Source organism: Anser anser (genome assembly GCF_964211835.1).
Source record: "Anser anser genome assembly, chromosome: 3".
Lineage (NCBI taxonomy): Eukaryota > Metazoa > Chordata > Aves > Anseriformes > Anatidae > Anser > Anser anser.
In genome coordinates this window covers 66231309-66244593 of record NC_139722.1, presented here as the reverse complement: position 1 = coordinate 66244593, position 13285 = coordinate 66231309, and the positions used below count along the sequence as shown (strand labels likewise).

General features: G+C 38.3%; 1 protein-coding gene across 4 annotated transcripts in view; it reads left to right on the top strand.

Annotated features, from left to right (window-relative positions):
- Positions 1 to 13285, top strand: part of SYNJ2 (synaptojanin 2) — a 64612-nt gene that overhangs the window by 1728 nt on the left and 49599 nt on the right. For 2 of the 4 annotated variants that reach the window (XM_083827736.1, XM_083827739.1), the window contains exon 2: positions 7066 to 7152. In XM_083827736.1, coding sequence (XP_083683862.1) covers positions 7066 to 7152 — 87 coding nt within the window. Of the gene's footprint in view, positions 1 to 7065; positions 7153 to 7188; positions 7828 to 9455; positions 9614 to 13285 lie in introns of those variants that run through there. The other 2 variants (XM_083827738.1, XM_083827737.1) reach the window with 2 other exon arrangements.

Below are 13285 nucleotides of genomic sequence, written 5' to 3'. Positions count from 1 at the left end.
ACCAGCATTTTACTCACTTTCCCTGGTCCAAAAACGTTTTGACATTAAAACTTTCCATTGACATCAATGAATTTTGATCTGGCTTTTGTTATTCTGGTATACATCCAAAGCAATTCCACCGTCTAAAGCCAATGTGCATGAATAATACTGAGAGACCAGCGTTCATCTAGCGACCCCAAGCCATTTGTATGACCAGTAGTTGGGAAGATTATTTGTAATCCTACTAATTTAAGGAATCACCAACTTAAAATAGATGTTTCTTTCCCAGTGTTGCTATCCTTCATCTAAATAGCCATAGCTAGAAGTGATTAGAGAACTTATACAGTTTCTTTTAAAATACACGTTAATTTGCTACATGAATTTTGAAGTAATGGTCTGTATGGTGGCTAGTGTAAAGGCTTGTTTCTCATGCCTTTTGAAAGTCCAATGTCACCCCTTGAGATAACTGTAATCATTTATGCATTGGCACCCAACCTACTCCATGTTAATAGCTTTGTCATTTTAATTCATCTGGTTTCTCTTCCTGCCTGGGTTTGTTCCTGTATTGTAGGAAGAGCTAGTTTATCCAGTTGAGCCTGTTTAATTCATTTCTTCTCTTTATGAAGCAAAGGACCAGAAAAGGAGGGAAAAACAGCAGTAGGTATTGTGATGGTAAATTTACAAGAATTGCAAAGAGGAAACTCCACAGCCAGGGTGACAACAGAAACAACACGAATTCTGTTTTGACTGGCTTTGGGTTGTTACTGGCCATAAAACACCTCAGTAGAAGATTAACATTTCTGAATAGTGATGCAATATGATGGCCACACAATTTTCAGTTAAACAGTATTTTTAAGGACGGTAGGTTTTTTCCCTTCCTCTTCTCATGATGACACTGTAAGGTAAAACTTGCTGTTTTGCATTTAAAAGTACATTTTGCAAGAGGCTTTATTTTGCAACCCTAAGGCTTTAGTCCTGTCCAGAAGGATGGGTGACAGCGTAAACAATTCTTCCAGGAATTCGCTGAACTAGAACATCAATAAGTAGCTTCTGTTACAGAAGAAACTTACAGTCGTGAAGATTGAGGAAAAATTGTCATTGATTTAGAAGCTTTTGCTTACACAAGGGGGAATATAGATTCAAAATGCTGTGCTACTTTCAACACGTTACAGTTTTAACACTTCATAAATGAACTGAACTTTATACTAAAGCTAAAGTGCTGAAAATATAGGTATTTAACTTTATTATAGCAGGTGAAATGCAGTCAAGAGGAGTGCTCCACAGAGCAGCCCCGTGCCTCCCCTGCAGCCTGGTTGCAGGTAGAGCTGTGTGGTTCCCTGCTAGGGCGGGGGGAAATCAGGGCATAGCCTTGCGGAGCAGGGATGCAAAACCAGGAAGTGGCAGGTATTTACCTACGGATCTTTATTGTACAGAAAGCCGTTTCTGTGCTGTGTGTACATTCGATGTTTACAATTAGTTTTAGTTTTGTAATTATATGTACAAATATGTCACTGAGCGGGGTTTTTGAAATCAAACATTAATACTTGTGCAAACATATTGTGAATATATTTCTGTGTGCTATCAAAAACAATGAGCCCCACAGCATGACTCATTTTACTCTTATGCCAGGATATTTATATAACTAGTCTCCTTATTATATTTGTATTTCTAAAACTTACTACAATTTTTAAAAAGAAAAAAAAATATAATTTTTTCTGTGGTTTAGTGGTGTTCAAACTTTTCCTGTTTGTGGATTCCTACAAACCGTGCAGTAGAAATAATCTACTTGACAGAAGCCTTGCTTTTCTGGGTTACACTGTCAGTGTTTCTGTGTTAATATATGTGATATATAACAGGAACCACATGGTCAGGTTCTAGGGAAATGACTTAGAGACTTATCTCTATGTTCTTGACTGCCTGCAGACCACAGGAGTGGCCAGTACAAACCTTTTTTTTTTTTTTTTAAACCCTTTCTTCTTTGGCTGTGAATAAATATATTAATATACAGGTATGAAAATATAATCCCTTACTAGAAACAGTGTTTTCCATCTAATATAGAAAGCTGGTGAACCAACCTTTTCAAAATGCTCCTTTTTTGATTTGTTTGCAATGTTTTCAAAAAGGCAATACACTTTCTAGGAAATATATATGGTAAAAAATATTGCTTAACATTTTGAATATCCAGACTCTCTTAACTCTAACTCTGCCCACAGACTTCTTCCCAACCCTATATTGCTTGATGTATGTGCTATTACATAATCCAGCCTGACTTGCACAATGCCTACATGGCTTGGATTGGATATGAATGGGAAGACTTCAGCAGTGAAAGACTATGAACGTAAATGAAAATACAACAAAGTGCTTTGGGTTTGTCTGAGGATGACAGAAAACAGAAGCTGGAAGCAAGTTAATGATCTGAACTCATATAACACCAGACGTTGAACATATTTCTAGGTTATTATGCTGGACATAGTGTATATATTTTTTTTCTCAAGTGTTTTTGTGTATCAAACTTGTTTGATTATGCATTTATTCTTTCTCATAAAAATTCACACCTGTCACCAAAATGCTGAAGGAAGCACAAATAAAGGAAACAAGCTCCTTGATACCCTTGTCACGTCAATCCAATTGGGTTCTACAAATACTTACAAACAGTTCAGAGCATGTATGCAAGGCTGTACCTACGGCTAAGCAGGTGTCTAAATATTTCCAGAGTCAGGCTAAAGAAAGAGGGGAGAGCCAGCATCTGTAAACCAGTCCCAGGCTTTTTTTTATTAAAGAGCTCTTTCTGTGGTTTTACCTGGAAGTTGTAGGTGTTTCTATGTCTGTCCTTAATGTTCGGCTTGGGCTGGTGGTACCTTTCTGCCCCCTTCCTGCAGTCACGGAGCTTCCTGGGCACGGCGTGTCTGAGAGCCTTTGTGGTTCCTGCTGAAGCCCAGGAGATGAACCCTAAGGAAGGGCTGGATAAAGGAAACTGCATATGCCTGGCCAGTTCCTGCTAGCCATTAAATCGAATTTGCAGCCTGTCTAAGCAGGAAGTCACACTTGGATAGCAGGTATATGTCGTCTCGTGGTGTTTTCCTTTGGCTCTGAAACATTTTACGCTTGGAAAAAGGTCACTTTCAGCTGAGTTTATTATAGCTTGTTTTTATTGAATTATTGTGCACCTTTTGTTTTGCAAGAGTTAATAATTTCACCTAAGATGCTAACCTTATATATAATTTACATCAGGAGATTTTAAATAATTAACATTAAAAAAGCGCTTGAGGAATGCACACTGTGTGCAGTTCTCTAACGCTGTTATGAACATACAACACAGTTGCAATTAGTGCAGAAGGGTGGATACTCAATTATATGTTTAGTGGAAGGAAAGATTGCTAAAAAGTATCAGTGGGAAGCTTTTAGCGAAGTTTGGTAATTACCAGGTGTACTCTGTAGTACCTGAAGCCATTATTAAGCAATAAACAAATGCACCATGTATTTGGAAAACTCAACTTGTCCTCCAAGTAGACATCTTCATGGTAAATTTCAATAACTTCTGTAGCACCTACTTCCACTAACAATATATATATATATTTCCATCTTTCTTGTTTGAAAAAGGAAGGATTTTACCTGTGAGTAGAATGTAGTTAGACTTCCATTATTTGTCCTAGGTTTTTAGGCAGACAGCACTCCTTGCCTCTGCATTTCAGGCCTTTTGTGAGAGCCCTTACAGAATGAAAACTCTGCCAATGGAAACTTCAACAGAAAAACACATAAATAATTTTTTTGTTACTGATTAGAAAAGACCTTTGTCTTTGGACATACCCAGCTGTCAAATGTTGTCACTAAGGCAGTGTTTACAATATTGTTCAGCCTTGTCCAATATGCTTTATATTCTCCCTGTGTATCAACAATCCTTCTGTAGTATTTTTTCCCCTTACCTCTGATCTTTGTTCAGTGAAGGCAATAGCACATAGGCTAGCTTTGTTCTGTTTCTAGTCACTTGCTTTCTGATGCTGTCTCTATTGTCCTAGCATTGCTTGCAAATAGTCTAGGAGATGCTTAAGGCCAGGTTTTGGTGAAACTTTAGATTCCTTTAAGAAATTTTAAAGATTTTTAAATAGTTCTCTTTAATAATAAGGTATGACATTGGCACAAGTCATCTGCAATGTTCTTTAAAGTCACGCTTTGGCCATCCTTTCAGTGTATCATTTTTTATAGTGGTTGTTGGGGATTCCTCCTCCTCCCTCCAAAAAGACGAAGATGGGCTGGGATACGTGCGGATCCATCTAGGGCTCCCCAGCACTTGGAGGGAAGGCACCGTGCTCTGACCTGCCCACCACCAGGGCACAGAGTGAGACCAGGCCGAGCTGGGGGGCATGAGGGAGGAACGAGCCCCCCAGACCTCGAGGAGCCATTTTGGAGGTTGTGCCGGGGGGGCACTGTGCCTGACCCCTGCTGCGCGGGGCCTGGGCCCTGGCCCAAGCAGAAGGGCAGCGATCAAAGTGCATCTCAGGAGTTTGTGAAGCACCTGGGTGTATAATGGGACCGCAGTCTTCAGTTTCTATAACAGATTATGGTTTTTTTTCCACACAAAAGTTTGGTCTCTGCGCAGTAACATATTGTGGGCTGTCTGCTTGCTGGGTGAGGCCTGAGGAGCGCGCTGTTCTCCAGGGGGCACACAGAGGTGGTCGGGGGAAGATCCCTTTGACCCTTCTTTGGTTTCTGAATCCAAATTGGTTTAGGAGCAAAATGAACCCAGAAAAAATAACAGGATTTGCTATATGGTATAAATTTTGGTGAGTTGTTAGCCAGCCAGAAAGAGAGGCAGCAGAGCCCAGAGTCCTCCCAGAGCTTTGCATTGGGAGCCTGCTCCTCTCTTTCAGGAAGCTCCTCTGCTACTGATGCCCTGACTGATGCTGCTGGGCTGGTAAATCCTCTTTTAACTGGTCTGCCCAGGACACAGCCTGTTCCTGTACAGCTGTCGGCAAAACCCAGCTGTTTGTTTGTCTGCCCTTGGAGAACTGCCGTGCCAAGAGCTGATGTGCGTGTGATGCTGCTGGCTTGACCGAGGAAACTTTGGTGGCTTCTGTACATGCCAGTGTCAGGTGCTTCTTGCCATTAGCTGCATGACTTTTGTGTTGCTTATTTCCACAAATTCTGTTCTTTTGGATCATGTGGTTACCAGGCATGTTAATGGCCAGCTTTCCAACTCGTAATTTTATTTTGAAGAGTATCGCTGTGCTTTCAAGATGTCTCTTAAATGCTTTCAGGTTGTGTCTAGTCTGAAGGTTTGCAAGGTCCTGCATCAGTCTGAGATCTAAATCTCTCACTATTTCTGTCATTCCCTATTTCTTCCTAAAGGTGGAATGTTTGGAGCAAGAATTCAGTGTATGCTTTTTCTTTTTTTCTTTCAAACTATAGAGTTTGAAAGAGGAGAACAAATTTAAGAAAAATATCAGTATCTTTTTGCTGCTTTTTTTTCTAGTTACTGAATATGACAGAGAGACATTACTTTTTTAACCTCTTTTTGTCTTTTTTTTAATACACAAGAAAGGCCTGACAATCTTTTTTTATTTTTTGATGAGACACTCTATCTTAACTGTTGTTGCAGAAGTTTTGTCTGAAGTGAGCTTTCAGAGTCTCAGCTCTTAAGAGATGCTGTTATTGAATATTTAAACTGTTGCTCTCCAGAGGTTTACATTAAACAATAAAAATCCCTTTATTTGCTTCCTGTTGCTTATGTTTTACTTCACTGGTGTGTGTGGTATCAACATTTTGCTGGATTTGTGTGATTCACTCAGTGTTTGTAAGAAAGCAAAATAGATTGTGAAAGCCTGGTGGCAAAAATAAAATTGAGAAAAGAATTAACAACTCTTCCTTATTCAACACAGATGCAAAAACAAGAGACAAATGCGTTTTCATTTCCTCTGGGGGTTGCCTCTACTAAGGACTACAGGAATTGTGCAAGTGGAAGCGTCCTTGCCTTCACTTCAAAATGTCAGAGAGAGATGAGATACTTATTTCTTTTCCATGCTTCTCACTGAGCTACTTTGCCTCTTGACGTTCATAAAGAAAAGTCTGCTGCTTTATTTTCTCTCATCCACTTCGAGCAGTTCAGCTTGTCATTTGTCGGCCAGGGGGTTTTAAGTTTTTTTAACTGCTGAAGTTTGCAAGGAGCATAAGATTTTAAAGCATTAGCTAACCTGTGAAAGAACCATGTGTCTGTTTATTTGCAGTCAAGGAGTAAACGGACGTTTGAGGGTCACAGTCTTGTTTTATTCATTCATGAGGCTAAATTTGCTCCTCATTAGGAAATATATACAAAATGCAGGCTTACTGGTTCAGGAAGTACTTGATTTTTCCCTAAAGTAGCAGTGACGAGCTTGGGGCATATTCTGGCTTAATACTCAGTCAATCTAAGTGTTCAGCTTGTGCCCATTGAAGTCATTTATTGCAGAAATACACAAATCTTACAACAGCATTTGATCCTCTAATTTTATTTATTTATTTTTAAACAGTTAGTTCTTACTTGATTGAGATATAAGTTTAGTTCCTCTAGAAATCAGCATCCGATTTGCCTACATCAGATTATGTTATCTTGCATAAAAGATTCTGATTCTGTTTGAAATTATGCTGTGAGAATCTGGAAACAGAAACCGTCTCTTTTTGTACATCAGGAAAAGATATATTTTAGTTCATGGCCAGACAATTTTTTTGTTGTTGCTCTTGTTTTTGAACAGTGTAAAGTTTAAATATATGTATACATTCCTTTACACATTGTGAAACTAGCGTGGCATCTGCTAACATCTCCACCGTAGAATTAGGGCATTACTAATAATTATGTGTCCTGGAAAAGTAGTGCGTGCCCTTCTTTTTTCTAGGTTGGTGGGAGGAGAGGCTATATGCTTCTGTCCCATTGCTTTTTAACGTTCTTAAGCATTAAAACAACACATGCTGTGTTCTTGCAGCATTTTAACTCTACTAATGTAATTATTTTTCTGACTGAGATCAGCTGGGATGGATTGGTGTAGACTATAGCAATCTTAAAATTTGATAAGGACCAGAACACTAAGGTTTGCTGTCTTTTGTTTTGTATCTTAGCTCCAGAAGAAAAGGATGCAATTAAAGGACAATATGAAAAACTCATGGATGCTTATGGCTGTTTAGGAGAGCTTCAGCTTAAATGTGGTAAGTGACCATCTGTATGACTAAGATTATAAAAATGTCCAGACAGTGCTGGCATGCTGTAGCACCAAATGGCTAAAGTTGTCCAGTTCCTTAACATTTCAAAGCTAATTGCAGCTTGTTATGCGTAGTCTGGAAAAGATCTACTTCTTTTTCTATGCTGTGCCAAAAGCATACTGCCAAGTGATAGTCTAAGCATTTTTGGATTTTTTTTTTTGCTTTTGTTTTGTCTGACATTCTTAGCTGCCTGAAGATAATTGTCTGTCTTTTTTTTTTACTGCAATCATCCAAGGCAAACTGATTTCTCACTTTTTTTTTTTGAAGGATCATATTTAAACAGTGATTAATCATTGCCATCTGAAACTGCAGATTTCTAGTCTTTGCTATAATGCCCAATTGCCTTTAATTGTGTAATTCACATGGAAAAAGATTTGCAGAAGCAGTCCTTGAACTTCAACTAGTAAGGAATAGTAAGGAATATTTATTGTCATTACTTTAATTTTCTGTACAGTTTGGGAATCTTGATTTAGCAGAGGTTTTGCTATTACGCTGCCTACAGGAATTTTAATGGAAATAGCATGTTTTAGGCACAGGACTGCAGTCACTGATTCGAAGGTAATAGTACCTTGCACAGCAGACATCAAATCCACTGATGAAAAGGATGCATTAAAACAAAAGGTTAGTGGTATTAAAACATGGTATAGTTCAAACATTTTCTGTGTTCATTAAGGAAAGCTGTATAAGACTTGATCTCGTGGTCTTAGAGTAAACCTTAATTTTGACTTGGAGAAATGACAAGACTGATTTTCATATAACTTAGTGCTTAATCAAGGAATCTGCGGAAGGCAATGGAGGTGTAAGCACTGGCTTATTTAGACCAGTACATGTAAGTGTATCTTTTTATAGCTTACCTACCATTTTATGGCTCAAGGAATATGATGCAAGATTGATCTGAAGAGGTGGCTGCAGTCTGAAAGATTTCTGTGTCGTAATTTAAAACTCTAGGCCCATCTAGTCTTTTAAATGAATGTGGGCTTTTTGTTTGTTTCGTTTCTTGTGGAATTAATTAGGCATTTCTATGGAGATGTATATCAATTTGTTAATGCAATTAAAAATGGAGGATTTGTGTTTGTTTTTTCTTGGCACTTGGACCTGTTTTTCCTCATAGTAGTCTAATTAATCCTGTTGTAATAGCAAAGGAATGCAGCTATTGAAGTCAAGCTCTTCAAGCTACAAATGAGAGTAGTTTCTTGTACGTGATGGGAACTAAATATATCTGGTTTTAGTCTTCATATTAGAATGTGAATTATTTCAGTTGGGATATGAAATATACTCAGCCTTATCTTTTCTTCTTTTCTCCTATTTCTGTGTTGCCATGTCCTTACTTCTTTTTGAACAACACCTGCTTAACTTCAGTGCCTGTGAAGAGTGAGTTTTTTTCATCTCTGAGCTCTGTCACTGTACCTTTGTCTTGTCCTACTGTTAAATTACAAGTCCTGGTACAGGACTTCCTTTGGAAAGGATTGTTTAAAATTGTATTGGTAATTGGATGATAGAAAAAAAAAAAAGTTTACTGCTGGAGGTCAACTCCTAATTTTGACTGAGTGAAAAGTCAGGAGGGTCATGCTGTAATGGTAAGCAAAGGTAAGCAAAGATTTTCAGCTGCCGAACATGTTTAAAAAAGCACAGATGATTGCCTGCCTGCTATTTGACCAGTAAAGAAGTAGCCCATTTTTTTCACAGTCTCAGTTAGTTTTTCCATCTTGCCCGTAAGTATACGCCATCCTTTTAGCTGTTGCTTACGTAAAAGATTAACACTACCAAAAATGTATGTAATATAACTTTTTGCTTTCTTAGGTAATATATTCTATGCAAACAAGGGCATAATCGGCCAGCTCTTCACTGACCATCAGTTATCAGATACATTTTGTTCAGAAGTATCTCTATTGTTTTTTTTACAGCTGGAAACCTGCAGATCACAAGTAATAAATTAACTGAAAATATTTGTATAAGTACATTCCACAGGGATATTAAAAGAGCATATTTGTAGAGCAGAAGGGGAGACTTTTTCAAGACATGAAAGATGTCTCTGAGCACTTCAATTAATCTGTAAATATCGCTACTTAGGAATCCAAATAAATCACATTGTAAGCGTGCCAGAATAGATCATGCTTTTCACAAGAAAGTAGATGAAATATGTGAAGCTGACTCACAAAGTTAATGTTTCCCAGCAGTGATAACATTCACTTCTATGTACTTATGTCTGTTAACATGACTCACTAAGTTCTTCTGCTTTCTTTTGTGAGATGGATGGCAGCAGGATGAATTGTACAGTGTTTCGGAGCTGTATCCCAGCCAAGATTTTGCTGCCAAAGAAGATCTTGCAGTGGCAAATACATTTTAAGCAAAGTGTTAAGAGCTGACTTTGCAGCATTTGCTTTAAACACTGTGATGTCAGGAACAGGTTCGTATATAAAGTAGTATTTTGGCAACATCACCATGTAGGTTGCTTAGTTTAATACAGCTGCTGTATTTGGGGAGGTGCTCTGAATTAACTTGGCTGTATATACTCTTGCTTTTGTGCATACAATGTGTTTGATGGTCTAAAGGAAGAATTCTCAAAGCAAAAAAGGACAACTAAGTACCTGTTTTCTATTCCTTTTAATCATTTCCTAATATATAATTTTACTTAGGAGAGGGAGAAAGAGCGTCTTTGAGGCTAAAACTGTAGTTTGGAAAATCTTGGTTCTTTTTATGATTCTGCTATAGATTTCCTCAGAGATTTTCAGCCTGTTGCTTAGAATCAGATCCTCTGCTTCACTCTGTGGCTAATTTTGAAGGGAGATGAGAGGCGTAAATACCTTTGAAAACTGTTTTTCAGTGGACTATAAAGTGAAGTGGAGATATGTGGGGAGTGAAGATGAAATGCACTGGAAATGGAACATGCCGAGGGAACATAAGGAAATGGCATGACTGTTGGAATGGAGAAGGAATAAAAATTGGAGTGGATTCATTTATAAAAGGAAAAGGCAGTCGAGTGAAATATTGACAGTTAAAAAGGACAAAATAAGAATTGGATATTGCCTTTTCCCTGTAGCTCATAACGGGCAGCTCTAAAGTCATCCCATAAACTGCAGGGGAAACAATTGTCTGGAGTCATGTAGACAGGTTAAATACAGAAACTGCAGCTTATTATTGTAGGTGTGACGTACCAGAACTGCATTTCCTGTGGCAGGCTTGCTGAACTTCCATTAAGGCAGTTGGCTTCACAAGAGCTTTTAGAAAAGAAGAAAGGATACAAGTTATTTTCGTCTTGTTTCTCTGCCAAATATTCTCCCTCTTCTGCCTCCCTTGCGCAACCCAATAAAAGGGCATTCAGTGCGTATTGCTGCGAACAGTACATTTCTAATATTTCTTTGAAAGGGTTCTTTACAGATGATAGCGGTGATTTATAGCTGTAACAGGGCAAAATAATGATCTTGGTCACAATACACGAACATTTATATCCATGTATCTGAGATCAAGATTTGATCCATAAATAAGTTTTAAACATTTTTTTTTTCTTCAGCACTTTCAGTAGATCCTGCTTTTTCATAGGTGTATTGCTACGGAAAGAATGGGCACTAAGGAACACTTCACTTCTTGCTCCGATATCTTTTCAGAGATTTCTTTAAAACATTCAAGATAGTATCCCAAGGAAACAAGAGACATTTCTACAGTCGTGATCTTCTGTTGCAATTCTTATGTTCCTAAATCACTTTCATCTACGGGAAAGTTTAGAAAAGCTAATAAAAAGTAGGACTGTATATTAAATTACTTGTAAAAGGTGTTGGTTTTTTTCTTTTTTTTAAAGAAAAGATATTTGGTTTCTAAGGTGAGGACATAGTAGAGTCCACAGCTGATATGATTGTTGGTACAAAGTCAAGGGTAGGAGCCACACCTGGAGCCTTGAGCACTTCACAGGAAAAAAGTTTTCTGGGATGCTTTTCATTGACCTTAGTGCTGGTCCCATTTATCGTGCACTTTGCAGCTGTCAGCTGAATGCAGCATGCTTTCTGCTACTGTACGGCACGTTGACATCAAGGAAAAATTACCATAATTTTCCTCCCAGTATACTTAGTTACTTTTTTTGGGATAACAGTTGTGGGCTTCTGTTCTAAGAAATAAGACTGGAGTTTGGTCTGTCTCCTAGTCCAGATATGCAGGGAGCTCCTGAGAGTAGGAAGCCTTGGTTAAATTTGATTAAAAGTTGTCTCCCCGCCCCCCCTTTTCTTTTTTAAATCCATTTAGCTATTGATGTTTTGGACAGAACAAGCATAAATACCCTGCATACTGTTTAACTCCTTTCAAGGGTTGTAGTCCCATAATGTGCTTTATAATGCTGCTGCCAGGTGGATCTGACTGGACCGTCTGAAGTATTTTCATAGTGACTGGTGTTAGTATGGGACTTCAAGTGCTACTTGCATAAGAACAGTTTCACTGGAAACTTCAGTAATATTTTTAATGTATTGGTAGTGAGCTGCAGTTTTGAAAAAGTTAAGGCTGCAGGAATTAATGGAATAGTCTTGGCTGTTTTAAGGAGAAATACCTTTTTGCTTTAAGGAATGTCTGGGTATTTCGATTTTATTAAAATTGTGATATTTTCATAGTTAGCTCAGCAAAACCAATTCTTTTAAAAAATCCTCTCTTTCTCATGCTGTGGCCTCACAAATCCTTATACCGTAGGAAATTTCGTGTTGTGTTGAGAGCAGGAGATTTTTGTGGGGGAGGGTTTAGTAAGCCAGGAATGCAACTTCTTGCATTCTTTTGTGAGATTTACTGGATAATAAAAATGAATTGTGTAGGAACTAAAAGAATTTTTCAGTAAATTCCTGTCAGCTAAAAATGTTATATTCCCTCCATTGAATGAACAATTACCCAAGAACTTAGCATCTGCAATTCTTAGAAAATCAATTTTATTTTGCTTCTTGTAAAAGTTACTTACACCAGTAACAGCATCTGTCCTGGTTGGAGCAATTTCTCCTTGTAAATTTAAATGCATTTAGGTAGGGTTGTGGTTGATACTTCTGTTTCCATGTTAAGTAGTTATTTTTCAACAGGAAATCTTATGGCCTGTTGATGTTTACATACCAGAAAAGAAACCACATTGGCTTTTTAAAGTTTAAGTTTAGATGTAAAAGGATTGTGGTTTGTTTGTTTGTTTTTGTTTGTTTGTTTTAGTATATCCACAATGATAATCAGACTTTCAGTGACTAGCAATAAGCAGAAGCATCTGTCTTACGTCTGGGAATGTTAAGTTTCTGCCATACGAGGTACTGTTTGGATATGTAATAGTTCTGTTTTTCCTTTGGAATAGCATTTTCAAGCTGAGAAAACGCCTAAGTGAAACCATGAATGGCTGTAGCTTGGTTATCATTTCCATCACAAACTTGTCCAATGCAGTTATCAGTATATTTAAAAACATTGGCAGCTTGAGTCAAAGGGAGAGAGACACAGGGGCGAGAAAGTGTGAGGAAAAACAGATTTGGGATTGAAAGAAGAGACCCCCATATATAAACTGAGGTGCTGGCGAAGAAGGAAGTACAGAGGAAAACTGTATTTTGCTGTGTACAGCTGCGTAGCTTAGTGATAAGTAATTTCTTAGGTTTTGATGGAGACGTGGTTAGAAGATGGATAGCTGAATAGTGTTTTGGTAGCATTAATTTTGCCCCGTTTTTCTTTAATGTTCTAGGATGTAAGTGTGAGACATAACACTGCACTCCTTTGCCAGCCTGTCGCTGTTCTAAGGTGTCATGAAAAGTACGTGAAGGATGAAGGCTTCTCCATAATTTGCTACTCCTTTCCAAGTACTGCAGATGGAGTTATTCTGTGGAAGTAAGGGGCTACTACACGGTGGCAGGAAAGACTGTCACAGCTTCAGAAAGCTGCCAGTCTCCTCACGCATCGGGGACAATGCGGCAGCTCCTTAGCTGTGATTTCTATTTTTGAGCTCAGTAGCTAGTGGTTTGGGGGAGGAGAGATGCTGGACCTCTGCATGCGTAAATGTGACTCCCTTTTGGAGAGTGAGTAAATAAGTGGAGGAGGCAGTGAAAAGAGTCTAGAGTCTCTGCCAGGGATTAGCAAGCTTCTAGGTAAG